The sequence below is a fragment of the Erinaceus europaeus genome, chromosome 15 (genome assembly GCF_950295315.1).
Source record: "Erinaceus europaeus chromosome 15, mEriEur2.1, whole genome shotgun sequence".
In the NCBI taxonomy this organism is placed as follows: domain Eukaryota; kingdom Metazoa; phylum Chordata; class Mammalia; order Eulipotyphla; family Erinaceidae; genus Erinaceus; species Erinaceus europaeus.
In genome coordinates this window covers 49890714-49908034 of record NC_080176.1, presented here as the reverse complement: position 1 = coordinate 49908034, position 17321 = coordinate 49890714, and the positions used below count along the sequence as shown (strand labels likewise).

At 40.7% G+C, this 17321-nt stretch overlaps 1 protein-coding gene across 2 annotated transcripts; it reads left to right on the top strand.

Moving 5' to 3' along the window:
* Positions 1 to 2785: 2785 nt before the first annotated feature.
* C15H18orf21 (chromosome 15 C18orf21 homolog) lies at positions 2786 to 10284 on the top strand. Of its 2 annotated transcripts, XM_007535553.3 has the most exons (5): positions 2786 to 2921; positions 3670 to 3692; positions 4377 to 4576; positions 6680 to 6876; positions 9397 to 10284. In XM_007535553.3, exons 1-5 carry the CDS (start codon positions 2845 to 2847, stop codon positions 9548 to 9550), a joined length of 651 nt encoding a protein of 216 aa, XP_007535615.1. In that variant the 5' UTR covers positions 2786 to 2844; the 3' UTR covers positions 9551 to 10284. The 2 variants fall into 2 exon arrangements, with proteins under 2 accessions (XP_007535615.1, XP_007535617.1); XM_007535555.3 differs by lacking the exon at positions 6680 to 6876 and having other exon boundaries at positions 9397 to 9489.
* Positions 10285 to 17321: the final 7037 nt, after the last annotated feature.

The window sequence follows — 17321 nt, the reverse complement described above, 5'->3', positions numbered from 1 at the left end:
GCTTCACTGCTGTGAAGCTTCCCCACCCCCACCCCTACAATTGGGGACCATGGGCTTGAACCTAATCCTTGTGCAAGGTGAGCTGAGCATGCCACCACCCAGACCCAAGCCCCTCCCTTAATAAAGTTAAAATTGAAATGGATAAATAAGGGTCTAGTATCCAGGACATATGTACATATATACATATATGTGACATATATTTGCATCTTGTAAGTCAACAGCAAAAGGAAACAGGCAAGGCAGGGGAGGGAGAGGCTAGAGAAATCTCCTCCAGCAGGGTACATACCTCACCTACAGGAGGACCCCCATTCAAGCCCCAGGCACCACCTGCACATAAATAACCAATGGACAGATGAAAAAATGTTCCAAGTCACCAGTCATTGAGGGAAATGAATATTAAAAGCCACATAACACTCACTAGGACCATCAGAATTTTAAAAAGTGTTGGTGAGAAATTGGAACCCTCTTTATACCAAAATTAACATATGACCCAGCATTTTCACTCCAACTGTATATTCACAAGAATAGAACAAATACACATTCATTTTCATAACAGCACTATTTGCAGTAGCCAAAAGGTATAATAAGCAAACTCAAGTTTCCATCAATACATGAATAGATAACAGGTGGTATAGACATATAATGTAGTATAACTCAGTAGCAAAAAGAAATGAATATTGCACCAAAGTAAAAGACTCTGGGGTGGCAGGGGGAGAGTTCAGGTCCTGGAACATGCTGGCAGACAACCTAGTAGAGGTTGTATTGTTATGTGGAAAACTGGGAAGTGTTATGCATGTACAAACTATTGTATTTACTATTGACTGTAAAGCATTAATTCCCCAGTAAAGGAATAATAATAATAATAAAAAAAAAGAAATGAAGTTCTAGTACATGCCACAGGGTGGATGAACCTCAAAACGTTCTAATAATTATAATGGAAGGGCAGGGGTAGATAACATAATGGTTATGCAAACAGACTCCCATGCCTGAGGCTCCAAAGTCCCAGGTTCAATCCCCTGCACCACCATAAACCAGAGCTGATAAGTGCTCTGGTAAAAAAAAAAAAATAAAAATAAAAATAAATAATAATTATAATGGAAAGAAGTCAAGCCCCAGAAGTTAAAGATATGATTCCATTTATATATCCAGAATAGGTCGATCCTTAGAAATATCCAGAATAGGTCGATCCTTAGAGAATATCCAGAATAGGTCGATCCTTAGAGAATATCCAGAATAGGTCAATCCTTAGAGAATATCCAGAATAGGTCGATCCTTAGAGAATATCCAGAATAGGTCGATCCTTAGAGAATAAAAGCAGGCTAGTGGTTACCAGGGGAAGGAGAGAATCGGCATCAAACTGCTAAATGGGAATGGGGTTTCCTTCAGAGAGGTTATGGTCAGTGCCCATGGCTGGTCAGTGCTCATGGCTGCTTAACATTGTTACGTACATAGGTCTGTTGGCGAGTTTCATTTCAGTTTCTTTTTTAAAAAAAAACCTTATTTATTTATTTTTAATGGATTTTTAAATTTTTATTTATTTATTATGAATAGAGACAGAGAGAAATTGAGAAGGGAGAGGGAACTAGAGAGGGAGAGACACCTGCAGCCCTGCTTCACCACTCATGAAGCTTTCCCCCTGCAGGTGGGGACCAGGGGGGTTGAACCTGGGTCCTTGCACACTATAGTGTATGCGCTTAACCGCTTAACCAGGTGCGCCCATCATTTCAATTTTAAATAGAAAGATTGGGGCTGGCAAATAGCTTAATGATTATACAAAAAAGACTTTTATGTCTAAAGCACCAAAGGTCACTAGGTCAATTCTCAGCACCACCTTCAGCCAAAGCTAAGCAGTGTTCTGGGGAGAGAAAAAGGGAGGGGGGGAGCAAAAAGGGGGAAAGGGAGAAAGAGAGAGAGAAGTTTATTTTTGGGACAAGATTCGCAGCCAATTAGAGCACAGGACTTGCTTGCTTGAGGTCCCAGTAGTCTCGAGTTCAATTCCCAGCACTGCCATAAACCAGAATGAGCAGTACTTCGTTGTCTTATTCTCTCATAAAAAATAAATCAAGAAGGGGTCAGGCGATGGTACACCTAGTTAAGCGCTCACATTACATTAGTGCACAAGGACCCAAGTTCAAGCCCCTGGTCCCCACCTGCAGGGGGAAAGCTTCACGAGTGGTGAAGCAGAACTGCAGGTGTCTGTCTCTCCCTCTCTATGTTCACCTCACTATATTCCTTGTCTCTATCCAATAACAAAGATTTTTTTAAAGAATGAATATTAAAAAGGAAACCGAATAATAAATCAAGATTTATATATTTTTTCCTTTTATACCAGACTACTGCTCAGCTCTGGCTTTGGGTGGTGCAGGGGATTGACTTCGGAGCCTCAGGCATGTGGGTCTCTTTGCATAACCATTATGCTACTTACCTCCACTCAAGAAACTTTTTTTTCTTTAGCTCAAGTGGGCACGTGTGAAGAAACGCCCCCAACGCCTTCCACACTCCTCCTGGGAATCCGGGGAAGATCTTGAGCTAAGGAAGTGACAACGGGGTTGGTTGGCCCTACAGGAGCAGCAGACACAGAGGACAGAAGCTCCAGACTGTACCGCACCGGCCAGCCAAGCAGGTCCAGGAAGGTTAATCTCTGAAAACCATTTGCGCGAGGCCAGGAGGCGTGTCCGGGGGCGGAGCTTGAGGCGGGGCGAGGATCGGCCTGTGAGCCGGAACCCTTTAGCAGCGGACTCCCGTTTCCGGGTGGGGACTTAAATCCCAGCGTTAAAGTCGGTCACACTCACCAACTTCCGGGTTGCTGGTTTCTCCCGATTCTGTGCCTTGCTGACTGCGGCTATGAGGCAGAAGCACTACATCGAAGCGGCGGCTCGGAAACTACAAGCTAGCTGTCCGGGTCAGGCCCGCTATCTACTGTAAGAAACTTGGGGGACGACTGGGGGAACACATGTTGCCATATTTAAGGACCCGGGTTCGAGCCCCGCTCCCCACCTCTAGGGGCGAAGCGTCACGAGCGGTGGAGCAGAGCTGCAGGTGTCTCTGTTCTCCCCCCACCCACACACCTCCTCTTTCAAAAGATTAAAAAAAAAAAAATGAGGAAGCTAGGGGAGGTTTCACCAGTCCTTTTTTTCATATATATATTTTTTTAATTGGATAGAGACAGAAATTGAGAGGGGAGAGAGAGACACCTACAGCCCTGCTTCACCACTCGTGAAGCTTTCCCCCTGCAGGTGGGGACCAGGGCCTTGAACCCCGGTTCTGTGCACTACAGCATGTACACTCAACCAAGTGCGCCACCTCCTGGCACCCTGTGTTTTATTTTTTTTAACCTTTTTTTTAAAGATTTTATTTCTTTATTCATGAGAAATAATAGGAGAGAGAAAGAACCAGATATCACTCTGCTGGTTATTGAACTTGGGACCTCATGCTTGAGACTCCAAAGCCTTACCCACTGCGCCACCACCCGGACCACATATTTTTTTAACTTTATTTTGTTTGATAGCACAGAAAGAAATTTAGAGGGAAGAAGTAGATAGGGAGAAGATAGACACATGCAGCCCCACTTTGCCGCTTGTGAAGCTGTCTTTGCACCTGCAAGTGGAGAACAGGGGCTTGAACCCGGGTCCTTGCGCCAATCCTTTACCAGTGTTTTCTCTTTTACAGCTGGAGCTACAGTTCATCACATGGTAGGAAAAACACCTGTGGAATTTGCCCCCCCCCCTTCAGCTGACTCCTTCCATCCTGTATCATCAGTATGACTTAGAGAAACATAAAATCTTCTGCAACTGTTTCGTGAGAAAGCCAAATTATTCAAAGTTCCTAACTTTTCTTGACCTCTTAGTGACATTTGACACTTTGACATCTCTAACTGGTTTCCTTGCTTGGCTGAGAAATCTCAAGTGATGGGGAGAGAGGGGACTTATTACTTACCTCATGCTGAAAGGCATGAATGGATACAATTACAGTACTTTGCAAAATAAATCGCTGCTAGTTTATCTTGAAATTCTTATACTTTGAATTCTCAAAGAGGTGTCTCTGCTCATGTTTTTTTTTTTAATAAGTTATATATTATATGTATTTTCAAGCTATTTATTTTACAAAAGATACAGCTGAGCACTGCTCAGCTCTGGCTTATGGCGGTGCTGGGGACTAAACCTGGGACTTCAGAGCCTCAGTCATGAAAGCCTTTTGCAGAACCATTATGCTGTCTCCCCAGCCCTTTTGTTTATGTTAAATAATATACTCTTCGTTTTCTTCCTTACGGTACTGACAGATTAATATTACCTAGTGATTACTAATAATTTGTTGGTGTTGATAATTATCAATAATTTACTAATAAAATGTTTCCTGTCTTATTTGTGTAATTTTAGATGATAAAAACTCTTTTGAAGAAACATGTCCACACTGTTTTCAGTTCTTGGTTCTGGATAATTGTCGAGTACGCCTCAAACCGAAGCCCAAACTGACTCCAAAAATTCAGAAACTCCTTAATCGAGAAGCAATAAATTATACACTTAGCTTTAAGGAAAGGAAAATTTTGAAAAAGTACAAAGACTCCAGAAGTGTACTGGTAAGATTTCAATTCTAGTCTGTACCAGTAAATTAACATTTTCTTCCCTCTAAGTGAGGTTTATTAAAAGTCAGCCAGACTATAACTTGAATTTATAGTGGTATGTTTAGATTATGAAAATTTACATGTAAATGAATTTTCCAGTACTGTCTTGTCAAGCTTATTTTGTTCTTAATAATTACCTAAAACTAAAAATCATGAGCTCTGAGTTGTTTCCAGATTTTTTTTTTTTTTGAAAGATAGAGAAAGAATCAGACCTCACTCTTAACACTCATATTACAATGCACAAGGACTTGAATTCAAGCCCCTCTGGTCCCCACCTGTAGGGGAAAGCTTCATGGGTGGTGAAGCAGGGCTCCAGGTGTCTTTCTGTCTCTCTCCGTCTCTATCTCTCCTTCTCCTCTCAATTTCTCTGTCTCTATCCAATAAAAAAGGGGTCTGGGTGGTGGCACACCTGATTAAGTGCTCACATTACAGTATACTGGTTCAAGCCCCTGGCCCCCACCTGCGGGGGAAATCTTCACAGAAGTGGTGAAGCAGGTCTGTAGCTGGCTCTCTGTCACTCTCCCTCTCTATCTCCCCTTCCCTTCTCAATTTCTCTCTATCCAATAATTAATTAATTTAGAAAAATAAAAAAGATATAAAAGGTAGTGTACCTGGCTAAGCACTCACATTACATCATTCTTATACATGTGCTATTAAATATAATTATATTTACAAATGGAGCATTTCTAGAGCTAACCAAGACGACTGCACTTGGACTTGAGTTCTAGCATCCATGTGTCCCACTTGCATGTCGGTATATGTTAAGTTTATACCCAACAAACATAAGTACATTCTTGATATACTTACTGGGCAGGGGTAGATAGCATAATGGTTATGCAAAGAGACTCATGCCAGAGGCTCCGAAGTCCCAGGTTCAATCCTCTGCATCTCTCTTAAAAATAAAAGTTAAAACACTTAAAAAAAAAAAACTTACTGAGCCTCTTAACGCCAGACAGCCACAACTATTAAGGTTTAAAGGGGGGGGGGGGGGAGTTGGGCGGTAGCACAGTGGGTTAAGCGCAGGTGTTGCAAAGCACAAGGACCAGCCTAAGGATCCCAGTTCGAGCCCCCAGCTCCTCACCTGCAGGGGATTTGCTTCACAGGCGGTGAAGCAGGTCTGCAGGTGCCTTTCTCTCCCCTTCTCTGTCTTCCCCTCCTCTCTCCATTTCTCTCTGTCCTATCCAACAACGACCACATCCATAACTACAACAATAAAACAAGGGCAGCAAAAGAGAATAAGTAAATATTTAAGTAATAATAATAATAAGTGGGATAAAACAACCAGAATCAAACTACTTACGGTTTACTAGATAAAGACCAGTATCAGAGGCATTTTATCTATAGACTCCGTGTTGATACTTAGCAACTCTTTAAAGTAACAAAAAAACAAACAAATACTGTCAGACACTAGGCATAATGAAAACTTGTGTCTGTCCTAACACAACAATCAGTAATAGTTTGGACTGAAATTCCATATTTAATGTTTACTAGTACTGGGCATTTAAGTGCATTTTCTGTGTCACAGAATAGGCGGTTTAATCTATAATCTGTATCCTGTCTCTTCAAAAAGTTTAGTGCAACTTACATTAACCATTACAATATGCAAGTCTAGGGGGCCAGATGGTAGCACAGTGGGTTAAGCACACATATCACAAAGCCTAAGGACTGGCCTAAGGATCCTGGTTGGAGTCCCCGGCTCCCCTATCTGCAGGAAGGGTTACCTCAACAAGCAATGAAGCAGGTCTGCAGGTGTCTATATTTCTCTCCCCCCCCCCCCCCGCATCTTATCTTGGTCTGGGGTACAAGACGGTGACTATATGTGTATATTTTGCGATATAGTCACCACAATTGATCTAGTTAACACCCAAGTCATTCATTTTTTATTAATGAGTTTTTCAAAATTGTGTCTTGTCTGATTCTTCTTCTTAGGCTACAAGATTAGCCTCAATGACTTATTCTGTGGTACCTAGTATAGTCCCTTGAGTAGAAGAATTTAATGAGCATGTGGTTTATTGGATTAAATTGTAAATGAGGTCTGATATCTTCTCTTTATGATAGCTGGTGACTTGTAAAACATGCAACAGAACAGTTAAACGTCAAGGTAAAAGCAGAAGCTTTCTGTCATCGAAGAACAGTTCTACCACTCCTGTAAGTAAGCTCTCCCTGAAGACGCCGGAGAGAAAGACTTCAGGTTCTGCAAGCCTCAGTCGTGTTCTGTCCGGTTCCAAAGGCAAGAACCCAAGGTTGAATTTCAGGTATTCCAATTCATTAAGCCGACTCAAATAGCTACTGTCAACTCATATTTCTTCTCACTCCCCTATACTCTCTGAGTTTGTGGAGCAGTTCAGCCCTTTCTCCTTTTCTGCCTCCCAGTTTCCATTCTTTCTCTTCTTAGCATGTGACTTCCAGCCTCTCCCTAGACTCATTCCCAGCTAAATATGTCTATTCCACCCCGCTGTGTATCCTGCAGCTGACGTCTCAGTCCTCCCCACCCTTCTAAGTTCCCTCTAGACATTCTGACTTGAAATGGTGAGTGTAGATGCCAACTGGGTCCTTGTGAAATTAGTCACTGGTTTCTTTCCACCCTGCTTCCACACCATCCCCGTGTGTTTGCCCCTTTTACTCCCTACTGCCGCTGTCTTTACACACTCAACACTTTCTGCATGGGAGTACCGCCATCATTTCCTAAGTCTTCTTGCTCTTGGCTCTAAATCCTTCCAGTCTGCTATTTTCCTAAGGCGATGAGGAAACTTTTAGCACCTCACACTGTAGCATATGGTTCAAATGCTCCATCATAGCTTTCCAGCCTGCGCTGGTAGGAATCAATCTTTGTCTTACTTTGCTTTATTTCATCCCCTGCGCCAGCAAAACAGAACTCTTCATAGCATACTTTCTTTTTTTTTTTAATTTTTTTTTATTTAAGAAAGGATTAATTAACAAAACCATAGGGTAGGAGGGGTACAACTCCACACAATTCCCACCGCCCAATCTCCATATCCCACCCCCTCCCCAGTAGCTTTCCCATTCTCTATCCCTCTGGGAGCATGGACCCAGGGTCATTGTGGGTTGCAGAAGGTAGAAGGTCTGGCTTCTGTAATTGCTTCCCCGCTGAACATGGGCGTTGACTGGTCGGTCCATACTCCCAGTCTGCCTCTCTCTTTCCCTAGTAGGGTGGGTCTCACAGCATACTTTCTTACTCTAAGTATTTATTCTTAGGGAGCCAGATGTTGGTGGACCCGGTTAAGTACAAACATAACAGTGCACAAGGACCCAAGTTCAAGCCTCTCGTCCCCACCTGCAAGGGAAAGTTTCACAACTGGTGAATGAGGGCTACAGGTGTCTCTCTCTGTCTCTTTCCCTGTCTCCCCCTCTCCTCTCAATTTCTATCTCTATCCAATAATAAGTAATTTTTAGAATGTATTATTTATTTACTAAATGTATTTATTATTATATTTATTAATGTATTTATAAATACATTTAACCGTCATGTAAAGAGAAGGCCTTCTAGAAATAACCACTGAATAAAATGACTCCCCATCTGGTGTGTGTGTGTTTATGCTTCATTCTACTTCACCCTTGCAGTTGTATTCCATTTCCCAAACTGTTAATTGGGATTTGGGAGTCTGATCCCTTTTCTGACTTTCCTTCTGTATGATCAGTGTGAACTATCTCCCCCATACAGATGTATTTATTGTATTAGTAAATGTACTTATTATTACTATTTCCTCCATCAAAACTTCCCATGGTAGCTTACTCAATTAGGAGTTTGTCAAATGACACTAAAGTAACTTTACGACTGGACATACTTTTAGTGACCTCCCCAGTCATCAAATAAATTTAATTTTACTGAAACTAAGTTTTTGGACTTTTTGTTGCAAAAGAGAAACTGAATCAGAGTTTCTTGAACATAAATAACAAAATTCAGCAAGGTCTGGATTACCACTGTTCACTTGATTTTTTTTTTTTTTAATTGGGTCTGATATTTATAAAATTGGGTAGCAGTTTTGAGTTAATATTTCAAGTCCAATTTCCTCTGTAGTTTGATTCATCTACTAAGCTGCCTGTTTGCTCGATAAATGTAACGTTTGGCATATTTAAAATAATTCACTTGCATTTTAAACAGACTGCTGCTAGATTCTTGCAGAAATGGGGGAGATAGTTCACACTGATCATACAGAAGGAAAGTCAGAAAAGGGATCAGACTCCCAAATCCCAATTAACAGTTAGGGAAATGGAATAAACTGCAAGGGTGAAGTAGAATGAAGCATAAATACACACACACCAGATGGGGAGTCATTTTATTCAGTGGTTATTTTTAGAAGGCCTTCTCTTCACATGACAGTTAAAAAAAAAAAGTGCGAGAAATTACAATTAGTAGGCCATAACGTCTGCCCTAGGGAATTGACATTCTAATGGGGTGGCTATCATGGAATGGTATCTACCTGTATAAGTTGAGCTCCTGCCACCTGAGTAGGTTGAGAAAGTAGTCTTGGGTTATGAAGAGGGAATGTTTTTAGATTTGAATCTTGAAGTCAAGAGTTAAAGGGAACTCAGGCCTGATGACACTTTATTTTTGGCTTACTTTCCTAAATGTTGCCTACAGCCTATTGAGTAAGGAGATGTTTTAACAAAATGAGAAGGACTCAACTAGGTACAGCCATTCCTCATATATGGCAGAAGAGCAGAAAAATGACTCTAGCAGTTGTCATCTAGGATGCACAGAGAACACTTTAATAGTTGCCCGAGTAACTAAGTGTGACTTTGCTTCTTTTCAGAACACCTACATCTGGACCCTCAACACCCACTTGCTCCTCAAAGAAAGTCAACAGAACCAAGAAACACTTTTCTCAACTAAAAATGTTACTTAGCCAGAGTGAATCCCAAAAGAATCCAAAAACAGACTTCAGAAATTTCTTATCTTCTCTGTAAAGGATGGACGATGAAAATAGCAAATGTTGAATGGGGGAGATAGCACAATAGTTATGTAAAATGACATTCATGCTGGTGTATTGCACCAAAGTAAAGGACTATGGGGTGGGAGCAATGTTCAGGTCCTGGAACATGGTGGCAGAGGAGGACCTACGTGGGGCTTGAGAGTGTTGTGTGGGAAACAGGAATGTTTCACATGTACCAGCTACTGTATTTTACTGTCGACTGTAAACCATTAATCCTCCCAATAAAAAGAGAAAGATGGAGGCTGGGCGGTAGCGCAGCGGGTTAAGTGCACACAGCATGAAGTGCAGGGACCTGCCCCTGGTTGGAGACCCCGGCTCCCCACCTGCAAGAGGGTCGCCTCACAAGCGGTGAAGCAGGTCTGCAGGTATCTATCTTTCTATCCCCCTCTGTCTCCCCTCCTCTCCATTTCTTGGTCCTATCCAACAACAGCAATAACAGTAGCAAGTGCAACAAAATGGCAAAAAAAAAAAAAGACATTCATGCCTGAGGCTCCAAAGTCCCACATTCAATCTCCCATCTCCCATACTACCATAAACCAAAGTTAAGCAGTGCTCTTATAAAAAAAAAAAAAGTAATAATAATAATGGTACTAAAGATATATTTTTAAAAAGTCTTGGGCAACAACTTCAGTTTATTCATCAAATTCATAGAAACTAGGTTTAAGAACAATTTTTCTAGTTGAAAAACAAGATCAGAAAAAAAAACAAGTAGAACCTGAACTGGAATTGGCATATTGCACCAAAGTAAAAGACTGGGGTGGGGGTGGATGGGTGGTGAGAATACAGGTTCAAGAAGGATGACAGAGGACCTAGTGGGGGTTGTATTGTTATATGGGAAACTGGGGAATATTATGCATGTACAAACTATTGTATTTACTGTTGACTGTAAAACATTAATTCGCCAATAAAGAAATTAAAAAAAAATTTTTTTTTCTGGGTGGGAACAGATAGTATAATGGTTATGCAAAGAAACTCATGCCTGAGGCTCCAAGGACCCAGATTCAATCCCCCTTACCACCATAAACCAGTGCTGAGCAGTGCTCTGGTAAAAACAGTTTTTCTTTTTTTATTTTTATTTATTTATTTTTATTTTTTAAATTTATTTCTTTTAGGGGAATTAATGTTATACATTTAACAGTAAATACAATAGTTTGTACATGCATAACATTCCCCAGTTTCCCATTTAACAATACAACCCCCACTATGTCATTTATCATCCTTCATGGACCTGTATTCCCCCCACCCACCCACCCCAGAGTCTTTTACTTGGGTGCAATATGCCAATTCCATTTCAGGGTCTACTTGTGTTTTTTTTTCCTAATGTGTGCTTGTATAGCTATGAACTTCCCTCTTAGGACTGCTTTAGCTGTGTCCCAAATATTTTGATAGCTTGTGTCTTCATTTTCATTGAACTCTCGAAACATTTTGATTTCTTCCTTGATTTCCTCTTTGACCCAGAAGTTGTTAAGAAGTGTACTGTTGAACTTCCACATTTTGGCACTGTTACTAATCTTTTGTTGATTGTTAAGTGTTAGTTTAATTCCACTGTGGTCTGAGAAGATGCTTGGGATGATTTCAGTGCTCTTGAATTGGCTGATGCTGTCTTTGTGGCCTAACGTATGGTCTATCCTTGAGAATGATCCATGTGGATTTGAGTAAAATGTGTATTCCAGTTTCTTGGGATGAATGACTCTGAAAATGTCCCATAGTTCTAGTTTATCTATCTCTTCATTTAGCTCCCTTATGTCTTTACTGATTTTCTGCCTGGATGATCTGTCAAGTTGAGATAGTGGGGTGTTGAAGTCCCCTACTATGATTGTTACTGTTAATATATTGCTGTAGCTCTTTCAGTAGAAGTTTGATGTATTTAGATGGCTTCTCATTGGGTGCATAGATATTAATAATTGTTAAGTCCTCTTGATTGACTGATCCTCTGAGCATTAAGTAGTGTCCATTCCTATCTTTTTTAATCTTATCTATTTTAAAGTCTATCATGTCAGATATGAGAATAGCTGTTCCTGCCCCTTTTTGTGGGCCATTGGCTTGTATGATAGTTTTCCATCCTTTTACTTTAAGTCTGTGTTTATCTTGTTGAGTTAGGTGAGTTTCCTGTAGACAACATATTGTTGGGTTGTGTTTTCTGATCCATCTTCCTACTCTGTGTCTTTTAATAGGTGAATTCAGACCATTGACATTTATTGATATCAAAGATTGATGATATTTTAACGCCATTCTTGTAGAGTTTTAGAGTGTTGTGATATATGTCCTATTTGTGGTAGTCTGGGAGACCTTTCAGAACTTCTTTCAGGGCAGGCTTGGTAATGGTTGCTTCCTTCAACTGTTGCTTGTCTGAGAAGGTTTTGATGCTTCCATCTAATCTGAATGACAGTCTAGCAGGATATAGTATTCTTGGCTGAAAGCCTTTCTCATTGAGCACTCGATAGATATCTTGCCATTCTCTTCTGGCCTATAGTGTTTGTATGGAGAAGTCTGCTGCTAATCTTATGGGCTTTCCTTTGTAGGTGACTCTTTGTTTTTCTCTTGCAGCCTTGAGGATCCTTTCTTTATCCTTATTCCTTTCCAATCTAAGTATGACATGTCTTGGTGTCTTTAGGTCTCGGTTAATTCTGTTTGGGACCCTCTGGGCTTCTTGAATCTTTATGTCTTTGGTGTTGTCTAGACTAGAGAAATTTTCAGCTATTATGGCCTGGAGAATCCTTTCTTCCTCCCCTTCTCTTTCTTCCTCTGGTAAGCCAATAATGCCTATATTGTTTCTTTTGAAGTCATCCCATAGGACTCTGTTGTTGTTTTCAGCATCTCTTAATCTCTTTTTGAGATCTCTTACTTCTTTTTTAGTTGTCTCTAATTCATCCTCAATCTTGCTAATTCTGTCTTCAGCTTCATAGATTCTATTCTCTCTGCCCTCTACTGCTTTCTGGAGTTCATCTATTTTGTTGCCCTGCTCTGATACTATTTTAGCTTGTTCAGCTAGTTGCCTTCTTAGCTCAGCGATTTCAGCTTTCAGCTCTCTAATAACCATGAGATAATTAGAATTTTCTTCCATATTCTCATTTGTTGTTCCTGCATTTCTGATTACAATTTTTTCAAATTCTTTACTCACTCCTGTTATTATTTCCTTAGCTAATGTTTGGATGTTGAACTCGTTGTTTTGTGCTTCACCCTCTGGAGGACTTAGCTGGACTCTTGTCCTGGTTCGAGTCTCCAATATTTTTTCTTGTTGTTTTAACCATTTTTTATATTATGTTATGAGTTCCCTTTATCAGTACTTTTCAAATTATTGATTACTATTGCCTGGATTGACTTGTGTCTAAGTAATTTAATTAAAGGGTTTACCGTGGTGGAAGTTAACAGTTTTTCAATCCCTGAGTTGGAGCTCAGTGGTTTAAAAGCCTCTTTTTTTTTTCTTCCCTGTAGGCTATGGGAGCCTGAGGGCTTTTAAACTATCAATAGGCTTCTTAGCTTAATCACTGACTCCTGACCAAGAGATAAAACAGGGTGTGGCAGAGATAATCCAGTGGTTATGCAAAGAGACTTTCACAGCCCCTCAGCTATGCCACCAAGGTATAGGTCTTCTCCTGAGTTTCCCGGTTAGATCTCTGTCCCCTGGTGTCCCTCCCTGTTGCTGCTCTAGATTCTGAGGGTAGTAGCAATAGAGACTCAGAGTTGCACTTGGTGAGTCTCTGGGGAGTCCTTTCCTCTCTTCAGCTGTCCCCTTGTTGTGGAGCAGACTGGAGGTGGTGTCTCCACTGATAAACTGTTGAACTGTTAGCAATCACTTAATCTCTCCTTAGGCTCCTGTCTCCTCTCTGTCACCAACCACGCGTTTTTGTACTCACAGGTGATTTACTGGGTTCCTGTGGTCATTCTAGTCCTGTCTTGTTTAGGTCCGGGTGGTCTCCTTTGGTATTCCTAGTTGATCCGGGAGAGGAGAAGAGAGGAAGAGATCTGCTGCTTGTAGCTCTGCCTCCGGAAGTCTGATCGTGTTTTCTTTTCTGATCCTGTTTTTCAACTTCTGCCTGAGAGTGAGATCATCCCATATTCATCCTTCTGTTTCTGACTTATTTCACTCAACATGATTTTTTCAAGGTCCATCCATGATCGGCTGAAAACGGTGAAGTCACCATTTTTTACAGCTGAGTAGTATTCCATTGTGTATATATACCACAACTTGCTCAGCCACTCATCTGTTGTTGGACACCTGGGTTGCTTCCAGGTTTTGGCTATTACAAATTGTGCTGCCAAGAACATATGTGTACACAGATCTTTTTGGATGGATGTGTTGAGTTCCTTATCCCCAGGAGAGGAATTGCAGGGTCATAGGGTAGGTCCATTTCTAGCCTTCTGAGAGTTCTCCAGACTGTTCTCCACAGAGGTTGGACCAATTGACATTCCCACCAGCAGCAGTACAGGAGGGTTCCTTTGACCCCACACCCTCTCCAGCATTTGCTGCTGTTACCTTTTCTGATGTATGACATTCTCACAGGAGTGAAGTGATATCTCATTGTTGTCTTGATTTGCATTTCTCTGACAATCAGAGACTTGGAGCATTTTTTCATGTGTTTCTCGGCCTTTTGGATCTCTTCTGTGGTGAATATTCTGTCCAAGTCCTCCCCCCGTTTTTGGATGGGGTTATTTGTTGTCTTGTTGTTGAGTCTGGCAAGCTCTTTATATATGTTGGTTATTAAACTCTTATCTGATATATGGCATGTAAAGATCTACCATTCTGTGAGGGGTCTCTTGGTTTGGGTAGTGGTTTCTTTTGCTGTGAAGAAGCTTTTTAATTTGATGTAGACCCATAGGTTTATACTTGCCTTAGTCTTTTTTGTAATTGGATTCGTTTCATTGAAAATGTCTTTAAAATTTATGCGGAAAAGAGTTCTGCCAATATTTTCCTCTAAGTATCTGATAGTTTGTGGTCTAACATCCAAGTCCTTGATCCACTTGGAATTTACTTTTGTATTCGGTGAAATACAGTGATTCAGTTTCATTCTTCTGCATGTTTCAACCCATTGTTTCCAACACCATTTGTTGAAGAGTCTCTGCTTTCCCCATGTAATAGTCTGGGCCCCTTTGTCAAAGATTAGATGTCCATACGTGTGGGGCCTCATTTCTGGGCTCTCAATTCTATTCCACTGGTCAGTGTGTCTATTCATGTTCCAGTACCAAGAAGTTTTGATGACAGCGGCCCTATAATATAGTTTGAGTTCTGGGAGTGTGATGCCTCTGGTTCTTTTTTCTCAAGATTGTTTTGGCAATTCTAGGTCTTTTCTGGTTCCACATAAACATCTGTAGCATTTTTTCTATTCTCCTAAAAAATGTGCTTGGGATCTTGATGGGGATAGCATTAAATTTGTAGATGGCTCTGGGTAATATATTCATTTTGATGATGTTAATTCTTCCAACCCATGAACATGGAATATCTTTCCACTTCTTTGTGTCTTTTTCAATTTCTTTGAGTAGGGACTCATAATTTTCAGTATACAAGTCTTTCACTTCCTTGGCTAGGTTTACTCCTAGATATTTTATTGTTTTTGTTGCTATAGTAAAAGGAATTGTTTTCTGGATTTCAATTTCTTCTAACTTAGTGTTTGCATAGAGGAATGCCACTGACTTTTGAATGTTAATTTTGTAGCCTGACACCTTACTGTATTGCCTGATGATTTCCAAAACCTTCTTGCTAGATTCCTTAGCACTATTGCAGCCTTTAGGTCCATGATTGGTCAACAATTTGTTTGGCTTTGTATGTTAACTATTTTCATCCACCAGGTTCCAGATGCTAGCATGATGCCAATCAGACTTTCCTGGACAGACAACCCCGCCAATGTGTCCTGGAACTCCGCTTCCCCAGAGCCCTTCTCCACTAGGGAAAAAGAAAGACAGGCTGGGAGTATGGATCACCAGGCAACGCCCATGTTCAGCGGGCAAGCAATTACAGAAGCCAGTCCTTCCACCTTCTGCATCCCACAGTGACCTTGGGTCCATACTCCCAGAGGGTTAAAGAATAGGAAAGCTATCAGGGGAGGGGAGGGGCTACAGAGTTCTGGTGGTGGGAATTATGTGAAATTTTACTCCTCTTATCCTATGGTTTAGTCAGTGTTTCCTTTTTATAAATAAAATATTAAATTTAAAAAAGAAAAGAGAAATAGTCAAACACCCTACAAAAAAAAAAAAAAAAAGTCCTTAGTAAGTGGCAAAGATAAATGAGGACACTGAGTAGTAGTGATTCTTCTCCCATAACAGTTATGTCATATTCTATCAAAAGTAAATTGAAACCTTTTTTCTTTGTTTGTTTTTGTTTTTTTACCTCTAGGGTTATCACTGGGGGCTCGGTGCCTGCACTATAAGTCCACTGCTTCTGAAGGCCATTTTTTCCATTTTTATTGTTAGTGGATAGGACAGAGAGAAATTAAGAGAGGAAGGGAAGAGAAAGACACCTGCAGACCTGCTTCACCACCTGTAAAGTTTTATCCCTGCAGGTGGGGATTCAGAGAGCTCAAACTGGATCCTTATGCTTTGTACTGTCTGTGCTTCACTTGGTGCGCTACTGCCTGGCCCCCAGAAATTGAAACCTTTTTTAGGGGCACACTCAGAGATTTCTTCCAGATGCATACATCCTAGAAGAAAAAGGGTTAAGTCTGTGTGTCCTTGTTTCCCTGCAACCCTATGCATAAGTATATTGGTAAAGTCTGAACACTATTCCTATTTTGCATGCAAAAACAATACTGATGTCTTTCTGATTCAGTAAGATACCAGAATTTTCATTTTTACAACTTTCTTTGTCCCTATAACAATACTTCACCATCAGTAGCATCAGAATATAACAAAGTAACTAGCTGTCGGGGTTTTTTTAAATATTTATTTATTCCCTTTTGTTGCCCTTATTGTTTTACTGTTGTAGTTATTGTTGTTGATGTTGTCATTGTTGGATAGGATAGAGAGAAATGGAGAAAGGAGGGAAGGACAGAGAAGGGGAGAGAAAGATAGACACCTGCAGACCTGCTTCACCGTTTGTGAACTGATACCCCTGCAGTTGGGGAGTCAGGGGCTCGAACTGGGATCCTTATGCCAGTCCTTGCACTGTAGCTATCATTTTTTATGATACCCTAGGATTGTATTCAACCTGGATTTTATAAATTATTTATATAGTATCCTGGAAAGTGGCTCAGTGGATAAAACACTGAATTCTCAAGCATAAAGTCTCAAGTCCAAAGTCCTGCCATTGCATGTGCCAGAGCGATGCTCTAGTTTTCTCTCATTGCTTAGCTCATCAACAAGTCTTAAAAAAAAAGGGGGGGTGCACATGTTACAATGTGCAAGGACCCAGTTTCAAGCCCCGGTCCCCACCTGCAGGGAGAAAGCTTTGCAAGTGATGAAGCAGAGCTGCAAGTGTCTCGCTATCTCTATCCTTCTCTATCTCCTCCTCCCCTCTCAATTTCTCTCTGTCTCTATCCAATAATAAATAAAAATATATTTTAAAAAAGTAAGGGCAGGGGCTAAATAGCATAATGGTTATGCAAAGAGACTCTCTTGCCTGACACTACAATGTCCCAAGGTCAATCCTCTGCACCTGGAAAGGAGGGGAGGAAGAAGAAAGAAAGAAATCACTGAAATAAAGTAGAGATATTTCATAATCTACTCCCAAGGTTCTTTAATGCTTAAAAGTTTAAAACAAATCTTTTTTTTTTCAGTTTGAGTTTTTCAAACTAAGAGACCAACGTTATTAG